This window comes from Musca autumnalis, unplaced genomic scaffold, assembly GCF_047663935.1.
Source record: "Musca autumnalis isolate F117 unplaced genomic scaffold, ASM4766393v1 scaffold_4, whole genome shotgun sequence".
Classification (NCBI taxonomy): Eukaryota; Metazoa; Arthropoda; class Insecta; order Diptera; family Muscidae; genus Musca; species Musca autumnalis.
Window position 1 is genome coordinate 64,001,884 of NW_027411977.1, and position 18,514 is coordinate 64,020,397.

Below are 18,514 nucleotides of genomic sequence, written 5' to 3' on the forward strand. Positions count from 1 at the left end.
CCGGATCACCACCAGTCACTTCAGTTTGTCACCGCATATATTACAGCTTTCGGACTACAATGTCAGGAAGTATGCACTTGCCCACGAAAGACATAATATCGCTGTTAAAAGGACCACAAGGAGTAGCATCGGTATAAATTTCCAAAAGCTCTTTGAACAGGCAATAAAATGCTTCTTAACAAAAATGTCGAACTTATGAGGTACATTAAGGTATCTTAAGTGGCTAGAGCGCACGATAACTCCTGGACGGATCAGCCAATTTGGTCCAAAATATTGCCTCGGTAATATTTTGTACAAACATAGTTTAACTTCAAAAAATGGATAATTTTTAAAATATTACAGAGCTAACATATTGGACCAAATTGGCTGATCCGTTCAGGAGTTATCGTGCGCTCCAGCCCCTACAAATGGTGCCATAGGGCTTTTTACAGCTTCTGGGCCATTTTCTCAGGAAGTATGGACTTGTCCTTGAAAAAACTTGTACCTTCGTAATGGGGGCAGTGAATTCAAGAAAAATCAAAGCGATTCGAGTGCAGGTCCTAAACTGAACTTTTCCGAAATTTTGTGTGGGGGGTACCCAAAGTAGTGGACAGATATGGCCCATATTCGAAACCGATCTATATCTGGGAGGAATAATACGATGTGTAAAGTTTGTATCAAATCGATTGCTCGCTTCTAGAGTTATCGTTCGGATAATTTTACCGAGAAATGTTGAACTTTTGTGGAGGAGGGACCCGAAGGAGTGGACAATATGGATCATAAAGTAAGTTTGGGCAAAATATTACAAAGTGCAAAATTTGGTTTGAATCGGTTGATCCGTTCGAAAGTTATCGAGCGCTCCAGCCACAACACTCGGTGCCATATGGGTTTTTACAACTTTCGAGCTATTTTCTCAGGAAACATGGACTTGCCCCTGTTAGAACTTGGTAGTGAATACAAGCTGTTACAACAAAAATTAAAGCGATTCGAGAGCAGATCCTAAACCGAAATTTTATGTGGGAGGTACCCGAAGGAGTGGACCGATATAGACCATATATATCTATATCTGGTAGACATTTCACGATGTCCACAGTTTGCACCAAATCGGTTACTTCCATCAAGAGTAATCGTGCGCACAAATTTTTCCGAACATGTTCGAACTTTTGTCGGGGAGGTACCCGAAGGAGTGGACCGATGTGGACTATGTTCGAACTTAAACTAAGTTTGGAAAAAATATGTCGAAGGGCACATTTTGGACAAAATCGGATCATCCGTTCGAGTATTAGCGTGCGCTCCAGCCAGCCAGAAGCAGACAGAGGGACGGACATTACTAAATCGACTCCAAATTGTCTCAAACGGATTAGGTCCAAACATACCATTATTTGCCCGTATGAAAGTGTGGATAGTCCCGTTAGAATAAATGCTGAGGGTATAATAACTATGTTGAAGATCTAGGTTTAGGGTTTAGCACGCGAGACTGTAATTAGTGCAGCCGCTTCACTCGGAGACCAAAGGAACATTGTGTTAATCTTGTAAGTAGACAAGAAAAGATAGAATGAAAGGGTGTTATAACTAGAATGTTGGTTGTTAAGAAAGAGAAGTAAGTAATCGTCAGTTTTTTCTCGCTTTTAAGCTTGGGTTCTTGTGAAAAGGACAATGACTGATGAGTCCATGATAGATAGGCCTGAGGCAGAAGAAAACTCATAGTCGCCGAAGAGAATGTGTCTACTGTTACTTAACATTGGAGAATGACATAGAAGGTGCTCAATGGTTTCCGTCTACTCCTCATCCTCGCAGAGCCTACATTAATTGACACTATTATCCCACCGACAAGTTCTGGATCTTACGTATCAGTGTGCCCTCATAACCCCTACAATAATTCTGATCTGAGCCTTGTTTAGGAGTAATAAGGAAGTTCTAAGACTCTATATTACCGGCCACATAAGCCTCAATATCCTTCAACCGGGCTCGTTTTATCAATCGCGGTCAGATAGATCTCTGTGTAGAAGTTGTCAAGTTAATTGCTGAAGGGGGATACACAGAAGAGGTATACACACAATTTCAATAACAATTTCCAACAATCTCACAACAAAGTACTCAGCAGAACGTTATTTCGTTCTTCAGTCTTCCCAACAATTCTCAACACATGTTATCAATCATGGATCTAATAGAGCAGGATTTGAGTGTCTGGAGTGCCGCAAATTCCACTATCGGTCTCTAAGAACCACGCTAGTTGAGGTGAATCAATTCCAGTTCCTTTACAATAGCTAGAATCCCCGCTTGGAAGACGCCACAGAACTGATTCAATTTATAAAACCGGCATACATTGGGCCCATCATAGAAGTTCTACGACTTAATATAACCGGCCGTATAAGCCTTGAGATCCTACAACCGAGCTTGTTCTGCCAATCGAGAGCAGTTCTTCAGTCTTCCCAACAATTCTCTACACATGTTATCAATATTGAGTGCCTAGAATGCCGCCTGGCTGTTTATTGTTCATTGGCCGTTGAAAGACCTGATTTATATAACCTCCAAAACCGATAGTGGGATGCTTTCGAAATAAATTTGTCGATTATAAGGATGACTACATCGACGGCATAGGCAACGATCATAGTTCCCAAGTTTTCGAAACCCTTCAGTATCTCATTTATACCCAGAAGCCAAAGCAGAGGTGAAAGTACTACTCCCTGAGGTGTGCCCCTAGTAACCGATTTCCTAATGGAACTCTCTCCTAATCTTGAGTTAATGATTCTAACACCTTGTCCTTCAATATCGATGAAGGCAGCCTGTGTGAAGTTCGATCCCTCCATGTTCTTCTCCATGTGCCTCACTACGTCGTTCAATGCAGTTTCGAAAGACATCCCTTTGGTATAGGCATGTTAAGCTTTGTTGATTGTTACGACGCGTTGCAACGGTGATAGTTTAGCGTAAAGCGTTTAGTTGTATTTCAGTCAGGTTGGGTGTTGTTGTGGTTTGTTTATATAGTCTCAATGTTATGGTGAGACGATGGTGGGGAGGAAACACCACGTTTAGCTGTATTTCAGTCAGGTTTTTGTGTTGTGGTTTGTTGATACAGTATAAACGTGATGGTGAGACGATGAGACCATCCAAAAGAAAAAGAGAACAAAGTTGAGCGGATTTACCAAACAAGAGAGGAAATATTAGAGCAAATAATGGGAAAGTAGGGAAAAAATAGGAAAGTGATTTTGCATCTCATGAAATTCTTACATATTTTTGAAAAAATAGTAGCTTTCGGATGGATATAAGAAACTGTACATGTATCCTATGTGAGGTACATGTACAGTATGCAACAAAAAAAAGTAGAAATTCTTGAAATAATTTCTTTCTGTGTACGAATGGATACTAGCCACAATAACAAAATATATTCATTGTTTCGTGAAAACAACCATCAATCATTTATTTGCTCACTTTATACAAACAGTTGTAAAATCAGTACTTGAAAGAAAGGCCTTTGACAAGGGTTTCATGACCCAAATTGACAAGGTGACACCGAAGTGAAGAGTGTTTATGGAATGTTTCTGAACACATTAATATTGTTACGGAATTAGGTATAACTTAATCCCGTGTAGACGTTGTTTTATTCCCGGATACGATTTGTACCAAATATAACAGGGGTCGTTTTGGATTACTTTATCGCTCTACAAGCACAATCTAGTAACTAGTAAGCACACAGCTTTACCCTATTCAGGTTACCTCTTTACTCTATAGATTACACTGACGATTTTAAGTTGCGCTCCGAAATACTACTCCCTCGCCTGTTCTAGTCTCCTTAACGTAGAATGTTCCACAATGATCACGCGACATGCACATACATACTCCTATACAAACAGACGAATTAGTGTAAACAACTAATGGGGCAGGGGTAGTAAATATGAATGACAAACAATGTAAGCTACAACTAAATGCTCGAAACAAATGAAGAGAGAGAGAGAATTAAAAGCGTACAACAAGAACAATAGCAAAACAAACATAGAAAAGTAGTGCTAGGAATTCTCTTTTCAGTAATTGTGGTTGTAAATTTAATTTCTTAAATTAACAGCAATTCATTTATATTAAGTTAACTCTACCAGTTACTTTCGTAAAAATATTTAACGATTGCTTCTTTTTTCATGTTTACAGCTTTATCATCATTGCGTCTACGGTATAAGACACGATTTCCTTTGTGCCAATTTCACAGCCTTCGATCAGAAAACATTCATCTGTCACTTTGCTTCCGATGTGGATTGTGAAGGTTCAACAAAATATTGGAACAGGTAATTTTGAAACCACATTCATTCTCAGAAAAAGTATTTACTTACACTTTGCCATCTCCTCTTCCCGCCACCTAAAGAAATGACGATTTGTATATGGCAACGACTACCACCTCAACTACAACAACAACCACAGAACCACCACCAACACAACGCAGACGTCCAGTTAGACCGCTAAGGCCCTTACGTAGACCCGGCAGCCGTAGACCCGTTGATGATTATTACGATGAAGAGGAATATGATGAAGATTATTATGAGGAACGTGTAAATAAGAGGCGCAAGAATCGTCCACGTCATCGTCGCCCCATTGCTGAGTATGAGGATGAAGACTATGAAGATGAGAAACGTTCTCTGGCAGATGAGAAACCAAGGTAAGATTCAAATAAATCATAAAAAAAAAACAAAAATAAAATAAGTTAAATTCATCTCTAGACGACCAAACTCACGTAAACGTTTCCAAGACGAGGTGGATGACGAAGATGATTATGACTTTGATAAGCCGAAACCGAAGACACGTGGTAAACCAACACCAGCCGCTGAAAGACGTAAAATAACCAGTCGCAAACCAGGCGGATTTTCTGGACGTACCAATGCCGATGAAAAACGAAGCTTCAGTGATGATCGTCCCGTATTGGGTGGTCGTCGCAAAGCCATACCTGCTGTTGTAGATGATGTTGAGGAACCTGAAGAACCACCACGCCGTCAAACTGGCCGTAGACGTATCAATGAAAAGCGCACCTCAACAACAGCAGCACCCATTGATGAGGTTGACGATTTAGATGAATATGAAAAACCCGATTCTAAAATACCCGATCAAGAAGAAGCTGCTGCCGACGAAGATGCCCCACCAAAAGTCAGGACCACACCCAAACCTCTTGAAGAATTCGTAACACCCAAGGCATCACCTTCTTCGGTTTATTCGCGTCCTAGAGCACCTCCACGAATTGCTCGCCCCGTACCCATCAATGAAAAGAATAAATTCAAATATCCCATACAAAAAACAGCTACAACCTCGGCTCCAGCAGGATCTGAGGATGAAGAAGACTACTATGAAGATGAAGAATACGATGTCAGGCCACGTAGAGGTCAGAACAAAAAACGTATAGTCGATGATCCAGTTGATGAGGAAGAAGAAGATCTTCCTCCTCGCAGAGCCTCAGGCATTGCTCGCAAACCTACCCGAACTCTAAGAAAACCAGTGGTCTCCGATAAGAAAACCATCGACGATGAAGAAGAATACGATGATCGTTACAGTGCCCGCAATGGTGGTCGTAGACGCAACTCTTTGAATGGTCGTAAGCGTGGACGTGTACCAGCTCAAGATGATGTCGATTTTGTGGATGATGATTATGACGAACGTCCAGCCAAACGTGGCCGACCACAGAGCTCTGCACGCAAGGGTGCCAAAAAACCCAAAATACCCGATCCCATTGAAGAAATCGAAGAAGATGAAGAAGAAGTTGAAGTTAAGACCCCCATCAAAAGTAGAACCAGTTTAACGGCAAACAGACGTAAACCAGTGCAGGGCACATTAAGATCACGCAATGCTGCAGCCGCTACCAAAGACCCCGTTGATTCCGAAGTTATAGATGAGGCTGAGGCCCACACTGCTGAGGAATCTGAAACACCAAACAAATCCAACTTACCCACCAGTCGTCCTGCCGCGGTACGTGTTGTTAAACGACCATTCCTACCATCGCGTGGTGGCAGTCCATACTTACCAAGGGGCCTACAACCCGTTGGCTCGGCTCACAAGCACCAGCAACCCCACGTAGAGTCACACACCACTGACAGTAGTGCTGCGGACATTTTGTCAACCATGTCCGGTGTACATTTACTCGAACATGGGGCTCCGCTGTTACGTGAATCTGGCTCACGTACCACATTGCCACCACGTAGCATGTTACCATCATCAGTTAGCGCTCAATCGCATCATCAGCCCGAGTCATCGGTGTCATCGAGCAAGGCCACATTGGATGAGCTCTACGAAAATGATTACGATGTTACGCTTAACGATGCTTTAAATCCAACGCTTAAACCGCTTTCGCCGCATCAATATAATCTCCATCATCAACAACAGCAACCACAACAGCATCATCATGAAAATAACGCCAATAATCGTCCGTATCAGAGTTATTATGCTCCCTCAGCTCATTCATTGCCATTGTCCGATCCATTTGTATATAAGAGTCGTGAAACGCCATCAAGAAATTCATTGGTTTCCTCATCCTCCTCCTCTTCTAGCTCTTCTGTTTCTTCCGCTTCCTCTGCTTCATCAAATCAAAATCAAAATCAAAATAACAATGCCTTTCAATATCATCAACAACAAAATTCAAATCTAAATCAGCAATCATCGCATGACCATCATCATTATGAATCTCAAATAGCCAATCATAATCAGAATCAAAATCAAAATCATCATCAATCTGTTCATTCCAATAGCCACCATCCCCACAACAACAATAATCATAATAACTACAATAGTGATTCGAATTTTTCCTCGACAGATATCCGCCGGCGAACGATCATCACGGCGCCGGTCGCGCAGTCAAATCGCCAAACCGGAAGTGGATCCAGAAGAGAAATAGCCCAACCGGCCTATTACGATGAGTACGATTATTAAAATTTAACATCCAAGTGTGTCGTGGTGTTGTCAAATGCTATGATCTGGATGGATGTTTTTGGGGAGGAAATGTGCAGGGATCTGCGATAATAGTGATCCCTTAAAAGTAAGTATGAACAAATGTTTAGGGAGTTATTGTGAGTATTATTTAAGGTTGGAAATATAAAGAGAGAGGGAAATGTTAGTTATTCAACATTAGTTTACTCAACTCTGCCTTACCTATTAATAAAAGGTTTTTATACCTTCCACCATAATATGAAGGATGGAATTAAATTGTTCATTCCGTTTGTAACACATCGAAATTTTCATCGGAGACCCTATAAAGTATGTATATTCTTGATCAGGGTAAAATTCTAAGTCGATATAACCATGTCCGTCGGCCGTCTGTTGAAATCAAGATACAGCTCGCAATGTTTGGTATATAAGTTTCTATTACTCCTAGGATGTGTGTTATGGCAAATGGGCTATATCGGTCCACGTTTCGATACAGCCTCCGTAGAACGGTACCAACCGATTTTCGGTATTTTGAAGGTTTTGGCCTCAATATTCCAATGAAATGGCTAAACTTTGTTATTTAGTCTTCGTTGGCGGTAAATACTTTCCCCCAGAATTTTTTCAGTATATATCCACGTTTTGATATAGCCCCTATAGAACCATACATTCCAATTTTCGTAATTCTGAGAGTTGTGACGTCAATATCTCACCGAAGTGACAGAAATTTGTTATTTAGACTAACATGGTACGCGAGATATGTCATAAACGGAGCAACCGATTTGGTCCAAACTTTGGATCTCATAATATTTCATTCAAACTGAGTTTAAGTTCAAAAATGGATAATATCGGTCTTCAAAAAAGTCCAACTTTTTTGTTTAAGTGTACGTTAAGGTCTTATCGAGCGATATTATGTTTTTCCTGGGCAACTCCATGCTTGCTGGACCAAATGAAATTACTGGTGGATGCGATATCTATCGAAAGGAACGATTTCCATAATAATACCCATTTCCATAATGTACTATGTCGGTCCATTCCTTCAGGTACCTTCTCCGCAACACTTTTGAGCTTTAATCCAAATCAATATTTTTGTCGGCACGTTCATACATCCAAAGAGGGTCACAAAATGCTGAAAATCCCCTAAATTTATATTTTTTATTCACACAGGCTGAGGGTATATCTCTGTCGGTAAAGCATTAAGCCTGACCAACTATATCCCGTATTGTTACATTGTGTAGCTCGCCGCTTATCCATCAATTCCTTAGCATGTCCCTAAGTGTCCGGTCCACTTGAAATTTCTCAAAAGATTTGAATAAAAGCTTCTGTGCAGACGGTCTATCGGTTTATTAAGAAGGACAGACTTAAGAATTGCATAACTTGCCTTCCTAGATTTGGGCATAAATACTACCCTGGACTACTGCCATTCTTTAGGGGTACAAAAAATGTTTAGCAAGCGGCTATTTTGGACGTAATGCGTCTTTTCTTCTACAAGAGTAAGGCCGGAAATACCTTGTCTGACCCACTGCTTAAACAGTTTGAAACTCTTGATGATATCCTTTACAGACATGAGGATATGGTAAATTCCGACCACAAGGACCGTCCTCCCACTGTGGAAGACTTGACCTCTCTTCACTTCCAAAGACCAAAGACTTCGTCCCGTCTCGAACTTGCTGCTCCGCCCTCTGACAAATACGGATGCCTTAGTTAGTTGAGAAATTTTGGTTTTATTCTTCAACTCCTTTAGAGCGGCAATGTTGGTATGCTGGGCAAACTGGAACACCATCATGTCTCCATTTGACCGCTTTTGGAGATTTGAATTGGATCACACGCCTACATTGGATGATCCAAAATCTAATTGTTCACCATTCTATCAATGGCTGGAATATGGTCATTCGGTAACTTACAGGAAACTCTATTGGTATTGATCACCGCATAGCAAAGTACGTCCTTGAAACGTTTCGTGACTACCTTAGCAGCTCCCTACCAGACTAAGTAACCCTTTTCCTCTTCTGCTGGTTTCGTGAGTTATTTGCAGAAACCCCAGGCTTAGCAGTAGATTCTGCGGCCGGGCTCACTATGTCGCTCTCTGCCAAAGGTTTATCGGAAACGTGTCCTTAAAGTAGTTGTTCGTGAGGTTTTTCTTCTTCGGCTTCCCGCTTCCGAAGAAGTCTTACGATTTAGCGTTTTTGCTTGCCTGATGCTCCCAGAACTTGCACCGTTTAGTCTTAGACAGCTGTTTTCTATGTGTTGTGAGTTTTGCAATGCTCTTGCTTCGTCTACCATCATGTGCACCTCCTTCCTATGAGGGATTTCTACGACGGTTATATTTGTTATACCCTCAGCATTTATGCTAACGAGGGTATACACACTTTCATACGGGCAAAATGTGTCTCATAATGGTTTTAGATCCCAAGCATGTTTGGACGAAACGTTTTTCAGACAATTTGGAGTCGATTGAGCAATGTCCGTCTGTCTGTCTGGCTGGCTGGAGCGCACGATAACTCTCGAACGGATCAACCGATTCCATCTAAAATTTGGCTTTCTTAATATTTTGTCCAAATTTAGTTTAAGTTCGAAGATGGGCTATACGCACCTTCCGGTGCCTCCCCCACAAAAGTTCGAAAATGTTCGGAAAATTTGTGTGCACGATAACTCTTAAAGAAAGTAACCGATTTGACCCATACTTTGCACATCGTGAAATTTCTACTAAACTTAGATGAGGTTCCACTCCTTCGGGTACCTCCCACACAAAATTGCGGATAAGTTCAGATTTGGATCTGCTCTCGAATCGCTTTGATTTTTATTGCAGCAACTTGTATTCACTGCCCCCCATACAACGGTAGAAGCTTCATCAGGGGCAAGTCCATACTTCCTGAGAAAATAGCCTGAAAGTTGCAAAAAGCCCCTATAATACCGTGTGTAGTGGATAGAGCGCAATATAACTCTCGAACGGATCTGTCGATTCGGTCCAAAATTTGGTCTTCATAATATTTTGTCCAAACATAGTTTAAATTCGAAGATAAGCCATATCGGTCCACTCCTTCAGGTACCTCCCCCACATAAGTTCAAACATGTTCGGAAAAATTGTGCGCACGATAACTCTTGAAGGGAGTGACCGATACTTGCACATCCTAATATATCTACCAGATATAGATCAGATTCGAATATTTGTCTACTCCTTCTGGTACATCTCACACACAATTTCGGATAAGTTCACTTAAAAACCTGCTCTCGAATCACTTTAATTTTTGTTGAAGCGATTTGCATTCGCTACCTTCATTACGACACTAAAAGTTTTTCAGAGGCAAGTCCATATTTCTTAGGAAAACAGCCCGAAAGCTGTAAAAAATCCCTAAGTCACTATATGTCGCTATAGTCGATGACTCTCGAACTTTTCAACCGATTTGGTCGTCATCATATTATATCCAAACTTAGTTTCATGGGGCAGTACCGGTCCACAACTTTCGGTACGTCTCCCCAATATTTAAAAAATGTCACTAAAATGTTAGGACGATATCACTTGAATGGGGCAACCAATTTCTCCAAACTTTGGATCTCCTAATATTTTGTCAGAATTTAGTTTAACTTCTAAAATGGCCCATATCGTTCCTCCCTATGGGTACCTCCACCACATAATTGTCGGCAAGTTCAAATGTCCAAAAAGGGCCACAAAATGCTGAAGAGACCTTAAATACATTCGATCTGTCCGTAGATGAAAGTTTCACTTCACATTGGCTGAGGGTATATATCTGTCGGCAAAGCCGACTGACACTTTTTTACTTGTTTTGTTTTCGCTATCAGATTTGAAGAGTGGTTGGATCATGAGCTTCCCTAAGTTTTGCGGTCTTCATCTTCTCCACCCGACGGTACTGGGTTATTTAGGTTATTTTACAGCTTTCGTCATTTTGGTGGCGATTATGCGGGAAAATGGATTTCCTGAGGCAAGTGCTCACACAAATCTGTTCCGAACTAGTTTTACAACTGGTCTTATCCCTAGAAAAAAAATGTATTAAACCGCGGACCTATACTGATAATTCTCTTCTGGAATATTTTATAATCCCATGGAAGACTAAACAACAAAATTCAGTCTTTCGGTGGGATATTGAGGTCATAACTTTCAGAATTACGAAAATCGGGAGGTACCGTTCTACGCGGGCTCTATCGAAAAGTGGACCTATACCGACGAATTTCAGTCAGAAAGCCATACCTCCAACGAAGACCAAATACCAAATTTCAGCCATTTCAGTGGGTTGCTGTGGGCACAACCTTAAAAATACCGAAACTCAGGAGTTACCGTTCTATGGGGTCTATATGAAGGCGTGGACCTATACCTACAAATTTCAGGGAGAAAGTTTTATAATTCCAAGGAAGACTAAGTACCAAATTTCAGCCATTTCGGAGTGATAATTAGGCTAAAACCTTCAAAATACCGAAAATGGGGTGGTACCGTTCTATGAGGGCTATATGAAGGCGTGGACCTATACCTACAAATTTCTGGAAGAAAGTTTTATAATTCCAAGGAAGACTAAGTACCAAATTTCAGCCATTTCGGAGTGATAATTAGGCTAAAACCTTCAAAATACCGAAAATGGGGTGCTACCTTTCTATGGGCGCTACATGAAGGCGGGGACATATACCGACGAATTTCAGTCAGAAAGCCAAACTTCCAACGAATACCAAATACCAAATTTCAGCCGTTTCGGTGGAATATTGAGGCCACAACCTTCAAAATACCGGAAATAGGGAGGTACCGTTCTATGGGGACTATACTAAGGCGTGGACCTGTACCGACAAATTTCTGGGGGAAAGTTGTATACCCCCAACGAAGACTAAATTTCAGCCATTTCTGAGGAATATTGAGGCCACAACCTTCAAAACACCGAAAATCGGAAAGTACGTTCTATGGGAGCTATATAAAGGCGTGGACATAGTCCGATAACTTTCACATGGAACGTTTAATAGTCAAAATGAAGACCAAATACCAAATTTCAGCCATTTCGGTGGATTATTGTGCCACACCCTTCAAAATACCGAAAATCGGGAGGTACGATATATGGAGGCGTGGACCTATACCGAAAAATTGCATATGGAACGATTAATAGCCCAAATGACGACCAAATACCAAATTTCAGCCATTTCGGTGGAATATTGAGGACAAAATCTTCAAAATACCGGAAATTGGGAGGCACCGTTCTATGGGGGCAATATAAAGAAGTGGACCTATACGAAAATATTCACATGGAACGTTTAATACCCCAAATGAAGACCAAATACTAAATTTCAGGCATTTCGGTGGAATATTGAGGCCACAATCTTCAAAATACCGGAAATAGGGAGGTACCGTTCTATGGGGGCTATACTAAGGCGTAGACCTTTACCGAAAAATATCTGGGGCAAAGTTGTATACCCACCAACGAAGACAAAATACCAAATTTCAGCCATTTCGTTGGATTACTGTGGCCACAATCTTCAAAATACCGAAAACCATTTCGGTGCGATAATGAGGCTAAAACCTTCAAAATACCGAAAATCGGGTCATACCCTTCTATGGCGGCTATACCAAAACGTGGATCGATATAGCCCATTTGCGATACCAAACATCCTAGGAGTAATAGAAACTTCTATAGCAAATTACAAAGCTCTATCTTAAAAATTGCGAGCAGTACCCGCTGACCTTTGGTTATATCGACTCAGAATTTTACCCTGATCAAGAATATACATATATACTTTATAGGGTCTCCGATTAATATTTCGTTGTGTTACAAACGGAATGACAAATTTAATTACAGCCTCCATATTATGGTGGAGGGTATAAAAAATAGGTCTGTTCCAGAATGTGCAATCATATTTAGTTATTTTACATTTTTTTTTTCTTAACTATTTTAAAAACGTTTTACAAGATTTTATATACAGGAACACACAATTATGTAATATATAATTATTAACCATTTTCATTATTTTCTTCCATTGCAGGCAATTTCCTCCTAAAACAATTTTGTAAATATATATAAATAATAATAATACTAAAATACACATAAAAATAACAAAAAATCTCAACACTTCATTGCTGATGATGATGATGTAAATCAGAAATCTAAAAGAAAATGGCCAAGTATTTGGTGTACAGGACTTGTATAGAAAGAAGATGGCGATTAAACAAACAACAACAACATAAAGTGTGCAAAACTAATCCTCGAACAAATGCCTTGTAGTCTTACAGGGAACATAATTCAAAGACGATTGCAAATCGTATTAGTGTTTTGTTTAAATGATAAGTTCATACCAACTATTATCTTTAAATCTATCTTTTGTCGCCTCTTTTCCTCCGCGTCTTTTCTTCCCCTTTTTATTTCATTAATTATAAATACTCAATTTTCGTGATAGTAAAAAAAGGCAAAATTATATTTGTCACATTATAATGAAAAACATAAACAACAACAAGAAAATGCTTATAAGAGCAATTAATATGTAGATTATATACTTATGTATGTGTATTGAACTCTTTTTTAAATTTAGTTTTTTTTCTAGATTTTTCTCCTTTTGGTTTTTATTTTATTATTTTTTGTTTTTATTACATCTTTCTTAAATTATGTTATTTAAATTAAAAAACAAATGGTTTTCTTTTTTTTCAAATCAAATATATTTGTTAACGCAAATTACACATGTATGTATGTAATAATTATTACAAAACAATTTTTTGTTTATAAATGTATGTTCAATTATTTCGCTAAATTAGAAAGAAGACTTGAAAAAATGTAATTAAATATTAAATTAATAAAACAAACAATCATAATATAAACAATAAATAAAAATAAATCTGTAAAAATATATAAAAGACGAGTTTTTACTTATTCACTAGCAGACCCGGGTCCGTGTTGCTGGCCCGTCGTATTGACTTTTAATAACATATTTTTATACCCTCAGCCTTTAGGCTAAGGAGGGTATATACACTTTGATACGATGAAAATGTGCCTCATCGAAATAATGGTTTTAGACCCCAAGTATGTTTGGACGAAATGTGTTTCAGACAATTTGGAGTCGATCTAGCCATGTCCGTCCGTCTGTCTGTCTGTCTGTCCTGCTGGCTGGAGCGCACGATAACTCTCGAACCGATGAACCGATTCGGTTCAAATTTTGGCTTTCGTAATATTTTGTCCAAACTTAGTTTAAGTTCGAAGATGGGCTATATCGGTCCACTCCTTCCGGTACCTCCCCCACAAAAGTTCGAAAAAGTTCGGAAAATTTGTGCGCACGATAACTCTTTAAGGGGGTAACCGATTTGGTTCATACTTTGCTCATCGTCAAATATGTACCAGACTTAGACGAGGTTCCAGTATGGACTCAATAGGTCTACTCCTTCGGGTACCTCCCACACAAAATTTCGGATAAGTTCAATTTAGGACCTGCTCTCGAATCGCTTTGGTTTTTGTTTTAGCAACTTGTATTCACTGCCCCCCATACGACGGTACAAGTTTGAGCAGGGGCAAGTCCAAACTTCCTGAGAAAATAGCTTAAAAGTTTCACAAAACCCCTATGACACCGTGTGGGGTGGTTGGAGCGCAAGATAACTCTCCAACGGATCTGCTGATTGGGTCCAAATTTTGACCTTAGTAATATTTTGCCCAAACATAGTTTAAGTTCAAAGATAATCTATATCGGTCCACTCCCTCAGGTACCTCCCCCACAAAATTTCAAAAATGTTCGGAAAAATTATTCGTACGGTAACTTTTGAAGGGAGTGGCCGAATTGGTCCATACTTAACACATCTTTATATATCTACGAGATATAGATCAGGTCCAAATATGGACTATGTTTGTCCACTTCATCCAGTACCTCCCAAACAAAATTTCGGATAAGTTCACTTTAAGACCTGCTACCGAATCACTTTTATTTTTGTGGAAGCAGCTTGCATTCGCTGCCTCAATTATGACGGTAAAATTTTTTTCAGGGGCAAAACCACACTTCTTAAGCAGACAGCCCAAAGGGAGTAAAACCCCCCTATGGCAACGTATGTAGTGGCTGGAGATCGACTTCCATAATGGTCAATGTCGATCCATTATTTTAAGTAATTCCCCCGCAAAACTTCTGCTCTTTAATCTAATCAACATATTTGTCGGTTCATGAGTTCAAAATTTTTAAAACCGACGTTTTATGGGAAAAAATTGTTTCAATATACACAGGCTGAGGGTATATCTCTGTCGGTCAAGCCGACTGATACTTTTTTTTTACTTGTTATTAACTTTATGCATTACAATTCAAAAATAGGCAATTCTACCTGATTTCATTGCGTTTATTGTCAAACCGAGTTGTTTGTAACCTTTCTTTTCTCTTGCGGACTTTGCCGGATTTTTTCGCCCATTGGTGCGGTTTAGGATTTATTATCGTCCATGTCCTATCTTTATCCTAAAGCGATGTAAGTATAAAAGTTAAAAAAATGGTAAAATCGAATTCTCCCGCTTATTGAGACTTATATGTTTTTATATTTTCATGGAATTTGTAAATACATATATCGTTTTTCGTAACCGGGGAGATGACGTGCCACCTCCGAAATTCATGCCTACATGTACGACAGCACATTCCACAAAATTTCATGAAAATCGATACGTTAGTTTTTGAGATATGACGTACTTAAAAAGTGGTCGGGACTTCGGGAACCAAGAAAGAACATTAGATCGGAGGCGCAGCCACCGTTGTCTCGAAAATAAATTTGCAAGCCGATGCACTCATAAGTTTAGCAAATATAGCGATTATAAAACAATATGCCCCCGGAATTCGTAACCAAATATATAGCATTTTGGACCACGGGATATTCCTGAACATTTTCTGAAAATTGCATGAAATTAGGTTTAGTAGTTTTGGAAAAATAATGTATTGAAAAGAGTGGTCATCGTCATCAGTTTTCAAGATATAACATATGTAAACAAGAGGGCGTGGTCCGGCATTTTGGCTCCAAATATGTACCTACACTCAGAAAAATATATGTTAGAAATATGTTTGGATCCAAACAAATATTTGCTTGGGACTTCTTGCAAACAAATATATGTTTGCAACATTCTGTAAGATATCTCAATTTTATTTGTTTGGGTACCAACATATTTTTTATGTTAGAACATATTTTTTATGGGTGGGGAGAGGATTTTTGTAAAAGAGAGTAACAACAGGGCTCTCGCGGCTGCGGAACGCTGTTTTATAATAAAGAGCTGTGTGTATGGTGTAATAGGAGACGCAGAAGCTTAGCGGCCAAACACGTGTATTTCGTACAACGTAGCAAGCGAAGAGGAAAAGAAAAAAATGATATTATGGTGTTCTTTATTCTTCAGTTTTCTTAATACCCTCGTTGAGTAAAGACGGTAAAGTTAGTGAATAATTCAGTGTTTTGCACCCACTGGTGCATGTGTTTTTTTTTGTGGTTTTGGGTTTGTTTTTTTTTTTTTGCATCCACCAAACAGGACCCAAACATATCATATTGTTGGGACTGATTGCAAACAGATATATGTTTGCTGCAAAATATGTTTGGGACATATGTTAGAGACCTTTTTTCCTCCGTGTAGGGCCGGAGACACAACCACATTGTCGCTCAAAATTAATGCTGAAACCGATATAAGCATAAGTTTGGCATATACAGTTGAACCTCTTTTATCCGGGCCTCTATTATCCGTTTACATCGGTTAACCGGCATGCTGCGTTTTTCGTTTTTGAACATCTATTAACCATGCTTTACCTCTATTATCCTGTACCTCAATAATGGTACATCCGTGCATAAATGAGTTTATATAATTCTGGGAATCCCCTTTTTATTTTGAGATAAGTTAGCGCTATGCAAAGTTCACTTTTTGTTCTCAGTGAGTGTACATTTTAGGGTATTTTACGCTCATTGAGAGAGAAAAGGGGCGAGTACCAATTTAAACAAACGTGTATGTTTGATGTGAAATGCTGGAATTTCCTTTTTCTTTTAAATATCAAATTACAAATTACATTAAATCACAGACTGATTGAAACTTGTTGTTTGTTCCAAAATGGCTCGGTCAACAAAAAAGACAAAAGGGGCACGCAAAATTCTTTCAATTCAGGAAAAATTAGAAATGATTAAAGACTACAGTAAAAACATTTCGACTGGCGTGTTTTCAGAAAAATATAGTGTTGGAAAACAAACGGTCCATGATTTAATAAAAAAGAAGGAAACAATTTTATCATTTGCCTCTAGAAGTGAATCTGTGGATGGCTTGAAAAAAAAAAAGACATACGCTAAGAAAATCTGAAAATCCAAAAGTTAAATTCGCAACATACGAATGGTTTCGGCAAGAAAGATTCAAGGGAACTCCGATTTCAGGTGAGTTGACACAAATTTAAAGATTTTATTGCCTGGCTTAAAATTCGATTATGAATTTCAGGCGAAATAATTACTGAAAAGGCGAAATATTTTCATGAAAAACTAAACACAAATTCGGAATGCAAGTACACAAGTGGTTGGCCAGAAAAGTTCAAAAAAAAAAAAACGACATGGAATTCGCAGGCTGAAAGCAATAGGCGAAAAAGAATGTGATGATTATGAATCAGCCACTCTGTTTGTAGAAGACTTACGAGAATATATTGAGACTGAAAATCTGTCAGCGGAACAAATTTATAACGCCGACGAAACAAGCCTATTTTGGAAGTGTTTGCCACAGACTTCGCTAGTTACTGGTAAAGAATTATGAATCGAAGGGTACAAGACATCCAAGGAGATAATAACATCCTTGCTTTGTGCAAATGCAGCTGGGACATACATACAAATGCAAATTGATGGTTATAGGAAAAAGCCCAAATTCAAGATCATTAAAAAATGTTTGCAACCTTCCAATAATTTATAAATCTAATAAGAGAGCCTGGGTAACACAATACCTTTTTCTCGAGTGGTTCAAAAATAACTTTGTGTCAGAAGTAAGAGAACATCCACAACACATTGGATTTGATGAGAAGTGCAAAGTGCTTTTGCTTCTAGATAATTGTCCAGCACATCCTGATGAACATGTTCTGACGTCTGAAAACGTAACACTGAAATTTCTTCCACCAAATTGCACAGGTTTAATTCAGCCTATGGATCAAGGGGCAACCCGAAGCTTGCAATGCAATTATCTTAAATTAATTGTTCAAAAACTTTTGGCTGCAGGTAGCAGACATGATTTTACTAAGTCATTGAATATAAAGACAGCTTTGTGGACAGCTGCTATATCTTGGGACAATATAAAACTAAAAGTTCTTCGTAATGTTTGGAACAACCTACTATCCCAAGATGACTAAGATGAGAATTGCAATGTTGTTATACAATCGAACATTGTAATGCCGCCTGGATGTTCAATTGATGACCTCTCAAAGCGGATGGAACGCGATGATGATATCGCATCCTGTGCCATTGTATCTGATGCCGACATAATACAAATGGCTAACCAAAGTAACGAAAACGAGACTGAAGGGGATTTCGAAGTATCAGAAGAAGACAATCCAATAGAAACAGAATCGCCCTCATTAGGGCAAGCAATAGAAGGATGCAGTGTTCTACAGCAATTTCTTGAAAACAATAATATTCCAGAAATTTCCGAGCCAGATGTAATGCAGGTCCATCGAATACACACTAATCTACTCAAAAAAAAAAAAAAAGAATACACGCACA

General features: G+C 39.1%; 1 protein-coding gene across 4 annotated transcripts in view; it reads left to right on the forward strand.

Annotated features, from left to right (window-relative positions):
* The window catches only part of LOC141402609 (uncharacterized), an 83,071-nt gene extending 69,381 nt beyond the window's left edge, over nt 1–13,690 (forward strand). For 2 of the 4 annotated variants that reach the window (XM_073984246.1, XM_073984245.1), the window contains exons 7-11: nt 4,120–4,253; nt 4,331–4,621; nt 4,683–6,370; nt 6,758–6,979; nt 12,838–13,690. In XM_073984246.1, coding sequence (XP_073840347.1) covers nt 4,120–4,253; nt 4,331–4,621; nt 4,683–6,370; nt 6,758–6,873 — 2,229 coding nt within the window. In that variant the 3' untranslated portion in view covers nt 6,874–6,979; nt 12,838–13,690. The remainder of the gene's footprint in view (nt 1–4,119; nt 4,254–4,330; nt 4,622–4,682; nt 6,371–6,757; nt 6,980–12,837) is intronic. The other 2 variants (XM_073984249.1, XM_073984248.1) reach the window with 1 other exon arrangement.
* Nucleotides 13,691–18,514: the final 4,824 nt, after the last annotated feature.